This window comes from Anguilla anguilla, chromosome 5, assembly GCF_013347855.1.
Source record: "Anguilla anguilla isolate fAngAng1 chromosome 5, fAngAng1.pri, whole genome shotgun sequence".
NCBI lineage: Eukaryota > Metazoa > Chordata > Actinopteri > Anguilliformes > Anguillidae > Anguilla > Anguilla anguilla.
In genome coordinates this window covers 3,790,150-3,805,294 of record NC_049205.1, presented here as the reverse complement: position 1 = coordinate 3,805,294, position 15,145 = coordinate 3,790,150, and the positions used below count along the sequence as shown (strand labels likewise).

Below are 15,145 nucleotides of genomic sequence, written 5' to 3'. Positions count from 1 at the left end.
AACCCCTCAACCACAGATCATGGTAGTCATTTATCAATTCATGACATTAATTTACATTTATTTTGTGAAATGACTGCATTGAATTTACCCCAACCCTGATATTTTATGGATTGCTTGCATTGCCTAATAGGTTACAATAAAGAGTCCAAAATGTAATGTCAGAATGAACACACAAACCTGCCCTGTCATTCTGCTTAGGGGGCAAAATAAGGGGTAACGGAATGCTCAGCACATAACATGCCTTTACCTCGGATTACAACCCCCACGCATTCATCCATAGCTGACTTGTGCATACCACCATGGAAGGACGATCACACTGTTGAATCTGCAGTAAAAACTTGGTCGCGACAGGGTTAACTGAATCAACGCATTATAGTCCGTGACCATGATTGATTCTCTTTCATACCGAGAACTTCTGCCGCTCTGCAAGCAAAGGCAATTATCCAGTCACTCCATCAGCAGAGCATATGCCGCATTCACCCGGCTTCTGTAGTTGCCTTGAGGGGCTGGCTGGGTTTTAAATACAGTAAAACGATAAATATTTCATTCTGTCAATCAAATGAAAAAGATTACTTCAAAGTCAGGTTGACCTCTGCGGACTTCATCTGCTTCATCAAATGATAACGCGAAGTTTTAAAAGGACGCTTACGCGTGCATATAATATCGGATAGTTCGTCTACAAAACAGTCTGAGTGGTTATTTGATTTATGCACAAATATAGTCAAAACTATGAATAATACATCTTAAAAGAATAAATACGAATGTGTCATGGTTTACGCAGAAGCAGTTGCGCTGGATTTAACAACGCGCATTTGGTTTCATAAAAATATAAGACTGATAATAAATGTAGATTACAGAATTGTTTTGTAGTTGCTTTAATGAATTCTATTTAGATAAGAGACTGTAGTACATGGAAGTAAATGTTCAGAGAAAATATATAGGCTATATATTTTTTTTCCTTCAGGGAGTATTACGGATTGGGCAGATGGTGTTTCAAAAGCGCACGTGTTACTCTTGCATCATAGACTTTTTGTAAGGTGGCTTTGATTCATCGTTTGCACTCGTTCCGGAATTTAAAGTGAACGCAAGAACAGAAAATATGATAAATCTAAATATGGCGCGTGGTCAGGAATATGTTTGCGCGTAAATAAAAAAAAAAAAAAACCCCTATTAAAACAGGGACAACTGTATCGTCCGTGCAAACAACAGAATGCGGTACCTGTGCGAAATATGAAATATTAACAACGCGTCCGTACAGCTACACAACTCACCCCGTGACAGCGTGACAGCGCGGCGGGGGAGCGTTTGCTGAGATTGCTTCAACAGTAAAGACTGTACACTAGGGGCGGCGTTTGACCTCGCAGCTCTTCAAACATCACTAATCCCGGACTGACACTCAGGTGGAGAGTCGACGGCTCACTGCCGTGGCTCATTAACAAATACCAGCAAGCTAAAAAAAAGCGAAAATAAAAATAACAAAAAAACTGCGAGGAACATGTCATTGCGTAAACTGGAAATTGTGACGGAGAACGGGAAACCAAGAACGATTGGATTGTCTTACTTTTGAATAACACTTCATTTCAACAGATCCCAAGATGTTCCAGTAGAGTTTCCTTCGATATGTAGTCACTTCTTCCGAACTCCCGTATTCGTTGGTTAAAAAAAAGAAATACAAAAGAAAATTATCCAACAAGATCCTATCCACATGACTCAAGAGTTGGATGTAACCGAAACACATCTGGGCTGCCAATTATTCGCGCTTTGATTCGGTGAGTTTTGTTGTCCGTCGAGTGTTTTGTTTGTTAACTTTTCAGTCGCCATTTGCCCTGTCCTCTGTATATAAGTGTCTTGTAGCTGGGGTTTACCTGCATAACAGGTACATCGTTTTCAGGTTGCTGTTGGAAGTAGGCGATTTGTTGTGCGTGTGAAGCAAAACGAGGTCTTGCAGATGCCGCCTCTGTCATGCCAGGAGCTGGCGGTCTAGGCTACATCATGTTTTTGTTATTTTCTCGTGTTGTCTGTTTTGCTGGCTGGATAACACGGTGTTGCATAAATAATGAAATACTAACCAAGCATGTCATTCCATTTATAAACAGCAACTGCAATTGGTGCAGTTTAAGAACTGACTTGGCGGTAATTTTGTGACATATTATTCACAGTAAATGATACATATGTTCTTTTGAACGTGTCGCATGATGCAGAGAGGTCGTGAATCCATGAATTTTACGCTGTAAATCTGAAAACATGATCCCGGTACTTACAGTAGCTATTCATTTATTTTGTACGACGTACATACACTAATTCACACACGATTCTCAGTATTTTGCGAAAACAGTTAACTGTTGTAAATATTTACTTATTTAAATATTTACAATTTGCTTATTTAAAAAATATAGTACTTAATATTGATTAAATAATTAGCACTATTTGTTTAAATACTAAATATTTACTGTGAATAGAAAGGTTACCGTTAGTGTAAGGTTTAATGGCTGTTTTATACAACAGTGACAGACAAATGATTCTCGCAGTCTAAGAAGATACTAGCTATATATACTGTGTCCTTGCTTAAAACTTGGCGAAAATACTCGTTTATGCGACATATATCATATAGGAAGATGATTCAACTGTATTTAAGCTTGTTTTTTTCCCTTTTGCGCGTGTACACATGCATGCCTGCCTTCCTGAATATAGAATATATATGATACAATGAACATAATTGCCGAACCATTCAACAAGATGAGCGTCTGTCAATCATATTAAAGTGTAATTATTCATAACAACGAGGAATACCAGTAATATGGTTGCTCTGTAGAACTGTACCTGAGCAATACAGTTTAATCTCTTCAGATAGATTCCTAAGAGCACCATACATGTTACATTGTTCCAGACCCCATAAAAAGTGCCAACGGAACACAAGCAGTATACTAAACGTTTAGGATTGCAGTACGCCTTTAAGTTCCTGTTCTGTATTTATTCTTAATTTATGTCCTACTGCTCGCCCATGTTATTCATCAACGCAATATCCCTTTTCACTTCTAAACAGCTGGTGCGCTCCACATCTTAGGAAACCCGGTGACTCAAGTTAAATAGCTACCCTTCTTGAGTGTCTTCATGATATTAATAGTTGGATTTCTGGGAACTTTCCACAACTCAGATAAAACCAAAGTAGTTCTCTTTCTAGGTCCTAAGTCTGACTGAGTTGCTCTCTGTAGTAGGAGAGCCAGCAAACGAGTGACAAAAAACATTGCTGTTATTTTTGACCCACATTTAGAATTTTAGAGATACAGTTCTAAGGGGTGTTACTTTCAACATAGAACCATACAGTTAGGCAGCTTTTTCTAGTAAAAGTCATCCGTCTATTTATCTCTTCAAGACTGGACTAATAATTATTAATTCAGCTCAAAATACTCTTTTTTTTCCCCCCTCATGAGCTCCCAGATCTGTCCAAAATTCAGCAGCTAGGATTAAATTCAGCTCCTTTTTTTATTTATATGGCCCCCTCCCCCCCCCCCCCCAGTTTGGAATGCCTAATCATGCTGACGCCGCGAAGCTCGATGCACCCTCAGTTGTCCATTTATGCGCACGTTCTCGTCTGAGGCCTTCACTGTCAGCCAGTGCTGCTTCTGACAGTGCACTTCTGCGGCAAGGCCTGCACAGTCCAGCGCTGGAGCAAGTGCAGCTTGGCAACCAAAGAGCTGATGCCTGATTGGCTAATGGGGGAGGGGGTGGGTCGCTAGTGCGAGACGGGACACCCAAACGTCCCAAACCGTCCCGTCCCTTGGCGATGCTAAGAAAATATTATACGCTTTTGGGGTGGAAACCTCAGGCTTCGCCTACGATTTGGATAGGCCTACGATTTGGATTTTTCAGGTGACGTTTCGATATTTGGCAATATCACACATTTTGCTACGATGCGATCTGATGTAATAAGAACCGATGGATATTGATATGATCCAGCTAACACAGTCATACTACAATGTACACAAACAACCAAAATGGGGTTGAGAGTGGCATCATGTTGAGCAGAAGGAAAGACAACACTAGTGTGAATGGTGAAGAGGTCGAGTTTGAAATGTAAACTATAATGCTGGCAGCGTTGTTACAGAGCAAACCACAGAGCAAAAAATATCCAAAATTATGGATATTTTAATATTTTGCTATGATTCATAACGATACTGATTGATTTTCGCATGTTGTATCGATGGGATCGAATTGCTGACCTTTGAACCGATACATCAGTTGGGATCAATGTATCATTTCACCTCTACTATGCATCACTGTGGGGCTGCCAATGAATCAGTAAGTCAATGAATCAATCAATCAATCAATCAATCAATCAATCAATCTTTATTTAATTCTTGGAAGACACACTGAGTGAATTCACACTCATTTACAATGGTGCCGAGATTACAAAACACAATTAAAACAAATACAATGAAAAAGTTAAAATAATTTACTTTAATTTTCTTTGAAAAAAAAAAAAAACCAACAAATTAAAAAGAATAATAAAATAAAAGTTCACAAGGACAATTATGATGCGGTATGATAATCTGTCCAGTTGTAGTTCCTTTCGTCAGGTTCAGAACCTCCCCAACGGGAGGATTTGAAAGGTGTGGCACATGCACGCTTGGCCCTGGATGTCCTCTCTTTAATTAAAAAAAGAAGAAAAAAAAAGAAAAAAGTTGCCATTCACGAAAGTGATAAACTGCAACGTGTTCCGCGATGAATCAAATCGGATAGAGTGCATCTTACCCTGATGGACTGCGTTCGATTCGGTCTGGCCTGCTATCCGCCGGTGCTCTGAATTACGGGTGTCCGTTGGAGTTGATTTAACGCCGAGCATTCTGCTGCGCGCGCGCTGACGCTGGACCGCTTTCCTTGGCTGGGGTGGAGCGCGGCGGGCCGGGACGTGTCAGTGTTTAATAAAATTTATTTCCTCGGACGAGTGGTAACTCAAAACGGCCTGCGCTGCTTTTTCAGCTGGAAATCTCATTGCTCGGTGAGCTCTGGTGAGTGTGTCCGGTGTCTCCAGATTACTGTGCCTCAGCCCAGAATTCAGAGAAAGGCCTAAGAAAGTGGCTATTGAGTGTGAATACATGTACACATGTATATATGTGTATATATAGTGAGCTCCATAATATTTGGGACAAACACATTTTTATGTATTTTTCTTGATTTGGCTCTGTACTCCACAATTTTAGATTTTTGTAATCAAACAATTCACACTTGGTTAAAGTGTAGACTCTCATCTTTTATTAAAGGGTGGGTTTTATACATTTTTGGTTTTTATCATGTAGAAATGACCTCACTTTTGTAATACATAAAATGCATATGTGCATGAAACCTGAAAATGTCAACTTCAGGAAGAGAGGTCCTGGTTTGCACACGTGCGTGTGAGGGGGCGAGAGAGAACGCTCCAGAAGTGCCATAAATCACGTTTGCGTTCTCTCAGCAGGGAGCCTCGTGCGGTTTTACACGAGCTCTTCGGAGTCAATAAAACGAACGATTCTCTACTCTTTACGGTCAGTGAAGCTGCGCTCCGGTCCGTGGTTTTTGACCGGTTACAGAGCCGCGTGTAATTTATCACTCCGCCGAGCTGCCCGAAGAAATGACGTTTTTGAAATACGCTGTGAAATAACAGACCTTTATTAATTTGTATTATCTGTATTACTTTTATCTGTACTTTATCTGTATTTTTCCCCATCGATGTTACTTGCAGTGGCAGGTATAAGCTTGTCTGTTACAACACAGATATAGAAGCAGTTTTGAATTTTCTTGCAATTTTTTTCAGTAAAATTGTTTTTACATTAGGTTGACTAGGCCCTAGCCACCAATTTCAAACCCATAGCCGTGACTAATTGGTATATGCTGTTTGCAGTTATAATTGACAAACTGGAAATAGAAACTGAAGGGATAATATGACGTGAATGATGAGATTGTAGGCTTTTTGCCCAATTTCTTACATTTAAGGTGGTATTTTTAATGGTAATGATGCTCATTTTTTTAATTTTTACTTTCCTTGAATCAGTGTGTGAGATACAGTTTGAGGAGAGTGTATGATGGTGTCCTTGTGATTTGTATGAGATGAGCCGTGATTGGTGAATAATGACTGAAAGAAAGAAGTTTTCAGCTTTTTCCAAAAATGATTATTGGAAATCAGCTTTAAAGGGATGTGATTTTATTGGATTGTGTTTATGTGTGCAGCTCTAGCACCTGGAACCCAAGCTGCAGTTCATCAATCTGTAATCAGTCCCTTTTTTAAGCTCTGTTCTGTAAATCCTTCCCTTGTTTCCTGCTTTTTTCGTCTCATTACTGTGACATTTGTGTGTAATGTTGCCCAAAAACTGTGTACGCAGTGTGCTGCCCCCCCCCCACCTCCCCCCGCCCCCCATTTCACACACATCACTCTAAATTAATCCCAGTCATCTGCCATTCTCATATACCTGGTGTAAGACCGGTAGTAAAAAAACACACCGCTGAACAGCCTGCCCACTCGTCAGGGTAAATAAGCTTTTCGGCGTCACCCGGTACACACTTATTACCTCTGCCCCCGTCGTTCCCATGGTGTCTTCTTACTAAGCCTGTGGCGAAAGAGCGAAATTAACACCCGCAGATGGAGTGATTGCTTTTCACATGAGCTCAGACGGGTCCTTTTGATTTCTGGGGAAGTAGACAAAGGGAAGTTTAATTACTCATCACGATCTCCTGACAAGCGTTAGACTTCTGGACGTTCTATGTAAATTACTTATTTTTGCGTTGAGGGTTATCGCAGTGAAAGACAGAAATGGGAGGCTTCCATAGCAAGTATCACCACCACCCACACCACCTCCACCACTACCTCCACCACCACCGCCACCACACCTCCACTACCACCACCACCACCTCCACCTCTGTCTCCACCACTACCATCAATACCACCACCACAATCACCACCACCGCACCTCCACCACCTCCACCTCTATATCCACCACTATCATCAATATCACCTCCACCTCCACCTCCACCACTACCATCAATACCACCACCTCTATCTCCACCACCATCACCATCACCACCTCCACCACCATATCGCTCCAGGCTCCATGCTTTCTCCCTCCTCTTTCTCAGACGCTCGGTTCCTGCTCCTGTTCCGTGACTCAGGCTGGGACCGGAACCCCAGTCGCTAAACATGCTAAACATGCCCTCTCCAGTCAAGTGTCGATGGTCGAGCGTACAGAGATAACAGGCTTGGAAGATGAGTGATTTAGCAGGGCAGGTCCTTTTAGCTCAGTGACGGGCCCCTGCGTCCGTTCTGCGTACGGTAGCTCTCCTCCAGGGCCACTTCCCATTACCGTAATACAGTAAGCAACACGTGGCCCACTGACCTGCGGAAGGTTAAGACAGGAGTTTGTACGCTCGGTGTGGAAACCAGTGCACGCTAGGACGTGCTGTTACAGTGTACTTAGAAACAGCAACTATTTGGACACTTTCATTTCATTTCTGTTAATGTAGTTATACCATACATTTTATTTATGTACTGTATGCAGTACTTTCTATCATTCTAACATGTGCTTAACAAACACATATTAGAGCAAAGTGTATTTGTATTACAAATATGTCTTTAAGATAATTTTGCAAATATAAAATCTTGCTGATTTAGCAAATATTTCTTTCTGAGTCACCTTTTCAGCCCTGTACCTGCATGAAACCTGCAACTGAAGCTCATACTTTGAAGAACTAATCAATATTTTTTTTTCTTCCCAAACAAAGCTTGGTGATCACCTAAACTTTCTTGCCAAACTGAGTTTGAGAAGAAAAAGTACTAGAGTTAATACTTTAGTTTACTTGTCATTTAAGGACACAAATGTTTACTGAATACAGACCAAAGTCTAGAATGGTCCTTGAAGTAGGTCAGCAAAGGCACCACAGGCTGGGATTTCCTTTACTTTTTATAGGTGCCCGATTATAGTCTCCTTAATACCCCCCGTTCAGTTCTGTTTCCAATGCGCACCCAGGTAACCCAATCAGAGACAGTCATAAACAGGAAGTGACTATGGGCTCGATAATCAATGTAGGTCTCAAAAAGAGCTTTTTAATAAAACAAAGCAACTTAAGGCCTGCCCAAAATAATGTATGATCAACTTTGTGATGCTTGGGGTTAGCTTCTTTCATAGGATGTGTGATAAAGAGCCTCATTAGCCCCTTAGAATCAGGGCAAATAATAAAAACGTGCTAACTGTGAGACGCAGTGTTCGTCCGAGCTGGCTGGTGTCCCGGTGATCACCCGATTAGGAGCGACGCAGGTTCGGTTGCGAGCGGAGGAATTTAATCGCGGGCGCGGACTGTCACGCCAGTCTTACGACGGTCACACGCCAGCGGAGGATTAGCCCTGGCGCTCCTCGGCCCCGCCGCGGTCAGTCGGCCAGTCGCGGAAACCGAGTGCTGGAAGGATGGCGTGAGACGGGCCCGGGGGGGGAGGGGGGTCGGGGAACGCCAGCGCGGGCGGGCAGGCGGGCGGGCGGGCGAGCGGGCGAGCTGAGCAGTGATATTACGGCCTGGCACGGTTCCCAATCTCACTTAACCTTCAAGGTGGCGGTTTGGCGGAAAGGCGTGACGCAACGCTAGGGCCAGAAGCTGCGGCAGAAACGAGTCCCAGAGAGGGAGATGAACAGCGGCTCAGGATCTGTGTTAGCGTACTGTCGTGTTTTTTAAAATAAAGCTTTGCCCTCGCGGTCCTCAGTTTCTGGGGATGGCCAGTACCATTCCTTCATGGAGGCTAGTGGTCTGGTGTATTTTTTTTTGGCATCTGCCTTTTCTCCTGATTGTTCAATTGATGTAAATCTAGAAGATTGTTTTGTATAACATTTTGGCATTGCAGCTGAATGGCTTTTTAATTGGATTTTCTTGAAGTGTTTTTAATGGTCAGTAACTTAGCAGGACTTAGCAAACTGGATCAAACTACCCTTCTGTTGTACTAACAGGAGGATGGTTTGATCCACACAAAATCTCTTAAGGATTCACTCACACAGTGCACTTCAATAAGTAATGAAGCAATACATTTATGTGGAACCATAAGTGGCACTCACCCGTTTCAACAGGGACTGATGTGTCGTTGCACTGATTTCTGTTTCCTGTTCATTCTGACCTGGGCTGATTTGGTCTCCTGTCGCTGCAGATTTGCTCTGTGCTGGTGTGCGATGCTTCTCCGCGAGTGAGCCAGGCCTGCGGCTCATTGGACCCGGAGCGATGAAGCCCAGCCAGACCCCAGCGAGCCTGCAGCCTCGTCCCAGCCTGCCAGGGTGCAGGAGCACCCCCCCAAACACCGGGTGGGGAGAGTAATCGCCAGCATGCAGGATACAGGAACACCGAGCACCGCACTTTCTCCCCCCTGGATTGCCTCGGAGCCCGCCTTCTGTGTTGCGTTCGGGCGCAAAAGACGCCAGCGGTGATTTTATTTATTTGTTTATTTATTTATTTTTTGGTGCGATCGAGTCTTCTGACGTACTTCCAAACGGATTGGCGGAATTCTGTTGTTGTTGTTTTTTTTTTTTTTTTTGGACCTCGACAAGGGTGTAGACAGCTGTGAGCGTGAGAGACGCTCCCGATGTTTCTGACGACACTTCGTTTGGGCTTCTGTGACGGATTCGCCGCCCCACTTCTCTGAGTGACCCCCCCCCCCACCCCACCGTCCCACCCCCCACCCCCCCTCCCGTGTGGCACCGCCCCCTACCCAATGGCATGGGTCAAACTCTTCAAGAGGCCGGGGGGCGGGCTGGGGAAGACCTACCAGCCGGGGAGCATGATGTCACTGGCTCTCACCAAGGGCTTGCTGAACGAGCCCGGCCAAAACAGCTGCTTCCTCAACAGCGCCGTGCAGGTGAGTCGAGCGATGGCTGACCGGTTCGGCTCGACCCAATCACAATGCAGTGTACACAATATTTGAACAGATACACACGTCAACCACTGGCCCACCACAATACGGAGTACACAGTATTTAAACAGATACACACACATGTCAATCACTGGCCCACCACAATACAGTGTACACAGTATTTAAACAGATACAGTATGTGCAAATGCTGATTGATTTCAAGCATGGAAACAGTAAGGTAGTTAATTTGTCATTACCTCTAGTCCAGTCAGATGATAGCCCAGCTATGCTGTTTCTGAGCGTAATTCAGGAGCTACTGCACCTTTGCCTTCATACCATGGTCCACTATGATAATTTAGATGTGATTAGTCTTGTCTGACTGGGCATTGCTGGACATAGCAAGAATCTTGCTACATTTCATGTAACCATGTGTTTGACCTTGCGCTAGCACAAGGGCTGCCGTGTGAGACCACTCATTCTTTACGACCCAATGGAATATTTTGTTGTGGTGACATTTCACATGATTTTTGCAGTGCAGTGTGGGAGTTTATCTTTGGCTGTAGCCCGCGGTTAGCATCTGGTCATCGAAGTGAACACAGGAGCCTTCGGCTCAAGTACACACAGGGCAGCCAGCGTGGGTCTGGGTTACATAACTCCTGTTTTCTATTCCGGAACACAAGGTCACAGTGGGACGGAATCCATACTGGGAAATGGTGTTCCACGAGAGGAAACTGACAGGGTGCTTGACCCTTTTAAGGTGTAAGATCGCAAATACGTGATTAGAACGTTCTTAACTGAACATTCTAATGCTGATGTCACAATCACCACTGGTGATTGATAGCAGTGGAGTTCTAGAACACTTACTCAGGATTCTGAAAACATTCCAACAAACCTGCACTTCTGAAGGGTTAATTAACCCTCTACACACATCTCCCTTCCAGTGTCGTTGTTAGGTCCTCCCAGCCTGTAGGTTCTTGGCAGTGTGTCATCAGCTTGTCTTCCTGGCTAGTAGGCCACTCCCTGCTGCGTGTGAGGTCACCAGAGATTCCATGCCTGGTGGCAGATACTCGAGACGAGGCGCTCAGAGTAAGAGGTGCTCAGATGAGCGGAATGCCACCCCCACTTTGCGCAGTCCCACCGGAGGCTCTCCTCGCTGTTACTCAGCCCAATGAGTCAGATGGCGTTTCCCAGAGTCCCTCTGTGACCGTCCCTCTGTGGAAGCAGGCACTTGAAATGTTACCCATTCCTTTGATGCTTTGCTTTACACACAAAAGGGAGTTCCTGTGCATGCTGGGAAAGCACTCACCTCCAGCTGAGTTCGGTGTCAGTTTCGGGGGCCGGTGGAAAGCGCGTAGTAGGCAGGGTGTGCTGCGGGCGTGCTGTTGATGTGGGGGTGTGGTGTACGGAGGGTAAATGCAGGGGGCAGAAGCTGCTGTTTGTGCCCCACGCAGGTGCTCTGGCAGCTGGACATCTTCCGCCGGAGCCTGAGGCAGCTTCCTGGTCACTTCTGCCTGGGGGACGCCTGCATCTTCTGCGCGCTGAAGGTTTGCTCGCTTGTTTTTTTCATTATATTTCATTTATTTTTTAACCTGTGGGGTTGGCTTTGGCATGCTCTACAGCCCAGCTGTCTGTGCCCCCCCGCAGAGCATCTTCACGCAGTTCCAGCACAGCCGGGAGAGGGCGCTGCCGTCCGACAACCTGCGCCACGCCCTCGCCGAGACCTTCAAGGACGAGCAGCGCTTCCAGCTGGGCCTCATGGACGACGCGGCCGAGTGCTTTGTGAGTCACGCCACCCCCAAACCCACCCGTGCCCCCCTCCACCCCCATCCCAACCCCCACCCGAACCCCCATCCCCATCCCCAACCCCACCCCAACCCACACCCCTATCTCCATTCCAACCCCCACCCCCACCCCTATCCCTATCCCAACCCCCAACCCCCATTCCCATCCCAACCCCTCCTCCAGTTCCAGCCCATCGTCATGGTGACCTTAGCGATGGTCTGGCCGCCCTGTACAACCAGGCTTGAGGGCAGGGAGGTGGGGGGTAGAGCGTGGGTGTGTGTGTGTTGGGGGGGGGGGCAGGGAGGGAACATGCTGTGACAGTCCCATCGGCAAGGTTACGATACGAATGGGGGGGGGGGGGAACGCCCCCCTTTGAATCCTGCTGTGGAATCCCAACGTGACTGTAGCCCGTTACGTAATACCACTCTTAGCGGCAATCGTTAAAATGACCAGACGGACACCAGTGAATGGCCGGTGCCTTCGAGCGCATTTAAATCGCATCTATGGGTTTTTTGGGTTAATGTTTTCCACATGATGTTCTTGGGGGTGAGCAGGGGGTGGAAATCTTTTGATATTTATCTCTATCTCTCTCTGCTATATTTTAAAAAATTTAAGCTGAAACTGTATTGTCCGTGTTTACGTGCATGTGTAATAAAATTGGCAAGGTGTGACAGTTACACACAGGTGAATAGGTCTGCCAAATAGGCTGCGTGAGACAGCTGACAACATAATTTCATTTGCTCATTATTTTTAAAAGATCTGCTGAGACAGCTACTGGGCCTCGTCCATGTGCTGAGTTACTTCTGACTCTGACTGCCGAGATACTTTTCCTCCTTTTCCCCTGCTTGTGCAGTTTTGTTTGATAAAATGCCGAGTTTTCCTATTAGTATGTGTTAACTTAAAAAAAGTTTGCCATGTGAGTATAATAAAGCTTACGTTTATTAAATCTCATATTGCATACTTAGTCTTTCAAAATTTCTTCAAAGGACGGTGTCCTTTGATTTTTGTTTATGCTGCCTGTTACATAAGAACTTAATGGGATTCTGATACCAAGGTGCTAGGTGGTACTGTAATGTGCTGTGGCATTCTTGTCAGCTGGTTAAGATTAAAATGTAAATGAAGGGATAAGCTAATAAACAGGAAAGCAGAAGAGTCGTATTCCACACCCACACACAGATCCACACACACACACACACACACACACACATGCATACACACACACACACACAAACATGCATACACACACACAAATGCACACACATAAAAGGTATTTTTTGTCATGGAAATACTGTACTCAGCATTTTAACAGCTGCAGTACAGATAATGGAGGAATTATAGCCACATTATACGGAGAGAGAGTCATTTCCTCTACAACTCAGCGGGCCTATGGAGGTTAACTCAGTCTTACCAAATAAATCTCCACTGGATTTCAGCTAAAAAGCACGATAATTGGTAGAGAACAGACAGATAGATTATGCCCAATGTGGAGGATTGTTGGGGACAATACTGTTGAGCAGATAATGTAATTTTTTAAAATACAATACACTCAGTCATCATTTACACTGCCTCCAACTCGACAGGCATTCTGTAGAATAAGTAAAGCGGTGAGCAAAAGTAACTAATGATCAATTAAATATGAAATGAACCGGGATGTTGGATGCCAACTAGACCAAAGTGAAGCCTTTGTCATGTTTCCAATGTGTAAAAGATTTTCTGGCTCCTGACGAATACTATTCCCTTCTGTGACACAAAGCCTTCCAGTGAAACCTTCAGTCCGCTCCATTCAATCCTCACTGGAACCGCTAGTTTAAATGATCTTCCGGCGAGACGGAAGCCCAAAGGACAGACCGTTTGCAGACGTCTGATAACAGCGTGCTGTGTGTGGCTGTCAGGGCCGGCTGCCGACGAGCTCGGAGGCTAACGTCTGAATAACGCTAGTCAGAGTTTCAGCCCAGCGGAAACACCACGGAGCGTACGCACTGCGCGATACGCTTCCCTCGACTGGTATCAAAAATAAACAACTCGATTAAACCCTCCTACTCGATGCTAACTACAAAGTGCTTTGATGGCAAATCGAATTCAATTTCTTTTAAGAGAAATTGAGCTGGTCTTCGCCTTTTCTGTTATTTTCTCGACAAGCATCAGTCCGTCCGTTTAATTCATTACTTCGGTGCTTTTGGTGTGTCTTTCTGTGTTAAGATATTTTATGTTTGGATCCTACACAGCACCCACTAGAATACGGATTGAATATTCCCCTGCTAAAACAGAAGCTGTTCTTTGTGATTCATCAGCACTACAATGCAGATAAGCCTAGAGTAAACACAAAGAACATGTACAACAGATTTGCAACTGAGCGAGCTCAATTTGCATGCTAATTTCCTTCAGGCATCTCATTTGTTCTTGACGTTTTAGTGTTAGGGACTCTGCTCAGATTACTGTTCCAATAAAGGGTCAAATTGATTATTAAGGCAAAAAGAGAAGGGTAAGATAAGATGCCAGGACTGTGTGTTTGTCCCTTTGGATGACAGGAGAACATCCTGGAGCGCATTCACCTCCATGTGGTGTCGAACGCAGAGGCGGAAGTCTGCACCTCCCGGTCCTGCATCACCCACCAGAAGTTCGCCGTGGCGCTGTACGAGCAGGTAGCGGGATTCGCGATTCCTGTCTGTCTTTCATACTAAAAATATTTAAATTAGCCTAAAACATCTATTCCGACTCCTGCAATGCACAACACACCACTGTAACTGCAACATGTCGGACGATTTAATCCCTTGCATAACTCTTTTTTTTCATTTCACCTTCTCATAAATTCTCAGTTTCTTACATGTATCGAATAAGTAGAAGAAAATGCACTTTTCCCTGTGTAGCAGAGCAATGCTTAACTTATCCAACGTGTTGGGTTGTTAATGGATCCCATGCTGGGCTGTTACTGGGTCATGTGTTGGGTTATTGATGGTTTGGGGTAGCGGGGTTCGCGATTCCTTTCTGTCTTCCTGTCTTTTCCACAAATGCATTCAGAAAGTGATTCTGCAAACTGTTGCCTTTTGTCTTCAGTCCATACAGTCGAGATTCAATCCATTCAGTCCCATCTTATGCCCGCACCTTTATCTGGACAGAGCTGCATGTAACTCCAGGACGTAGCATCGTTTTACACTATTACCTAACCGACAATGAGGAACATGGGAATATTTAAAGGCAGCTGCTTATAAATGCTCAGTTTCTTACCTGTATTGAATAGGCGGAAAGAAGTGCACTTTTCCCGTGTGTTGCAAAGCACACATGTTGGGTTATTAATGGGTCCCATGCTGGGCTGTTACTGGGTCATGTGTTGGGTTATTAATGGTTTGGGGTAGCGAGGTGGTGACTTGTTAATGCCTGTTTTATAATGGGGTTGCGGTACAGTGTAGCGTAATGGTTAGGGATAATGGGCTAGTACATCAGAGGTTGCAGGTTTTATTCCTATATGGGGCATTGCTGTCCAACCCTTGAGCAAACTACTTGACCTGATTTGCT

The 15,145-nt window shown here is 44.7% G+C and overlaps 1 protein-coding gene and 1 long non-coding RNA gene across 5 annotated transcripts in view; both read left to right on the top strand.

Annotated features, from left to right (window-relative positions):
- The first annotated feature begins 1,052 nt into the window (after window positions 1-1,052).
- On the top strand, window positions 1,053-9,648 carry LOC118227222. Of its 2 annotated transcripts, XR_004765211.1 has the most exons (3): window positions 1,054-1,769; window positions 9,155-9,424; window positions 9,549-9,648. It is a non-coding gene; the product is annotated as an uncharacterized LOC118227222 (long non-coding RNA). The 2 variants fall into 2 exon arrangements; XR_004765210.1 differs by lacking the exon at window positions 9,549-9,648 and having other exon boundaries at window positions 1,053-1,769; window positions 9,155-9,492.
- A 39-nt stretch (window positions 9,649-9,687) lies between these two features.
- usp53b (ubiquitin specific peptidase 53b) overlaps window positions 9,688-15,145 on the top strand; it is a 30,572-nt gene continuing 25,114 nt past the window's right edge. For all 3 annotated transcript variants that reach the window (XM_035419580.1, XM_035419582.1, XM_035419579.1), the window contains exons 1-4: window positions 9,688-9,856; window positions 11,302-11,394; window positions 11,495-11,629; window positions 14,161-14,274. In XM_035419580.1, the coding sequence (XP_035275471.1) occupies window positions 9,713-9,856; window positions 11,302-11,394; window positions 11,495-11,629; window positions 14,161-14,274 (486 nt within the window). In that variant the 5' untranslated portion in view covers window positions 9,688-9,712. The remainder of the gene's footprint in view (window positions 9,857-11,301; window positions 11,395-11,494; window positions 11,630-14,160; window positions 14,275-15,145) is intronic.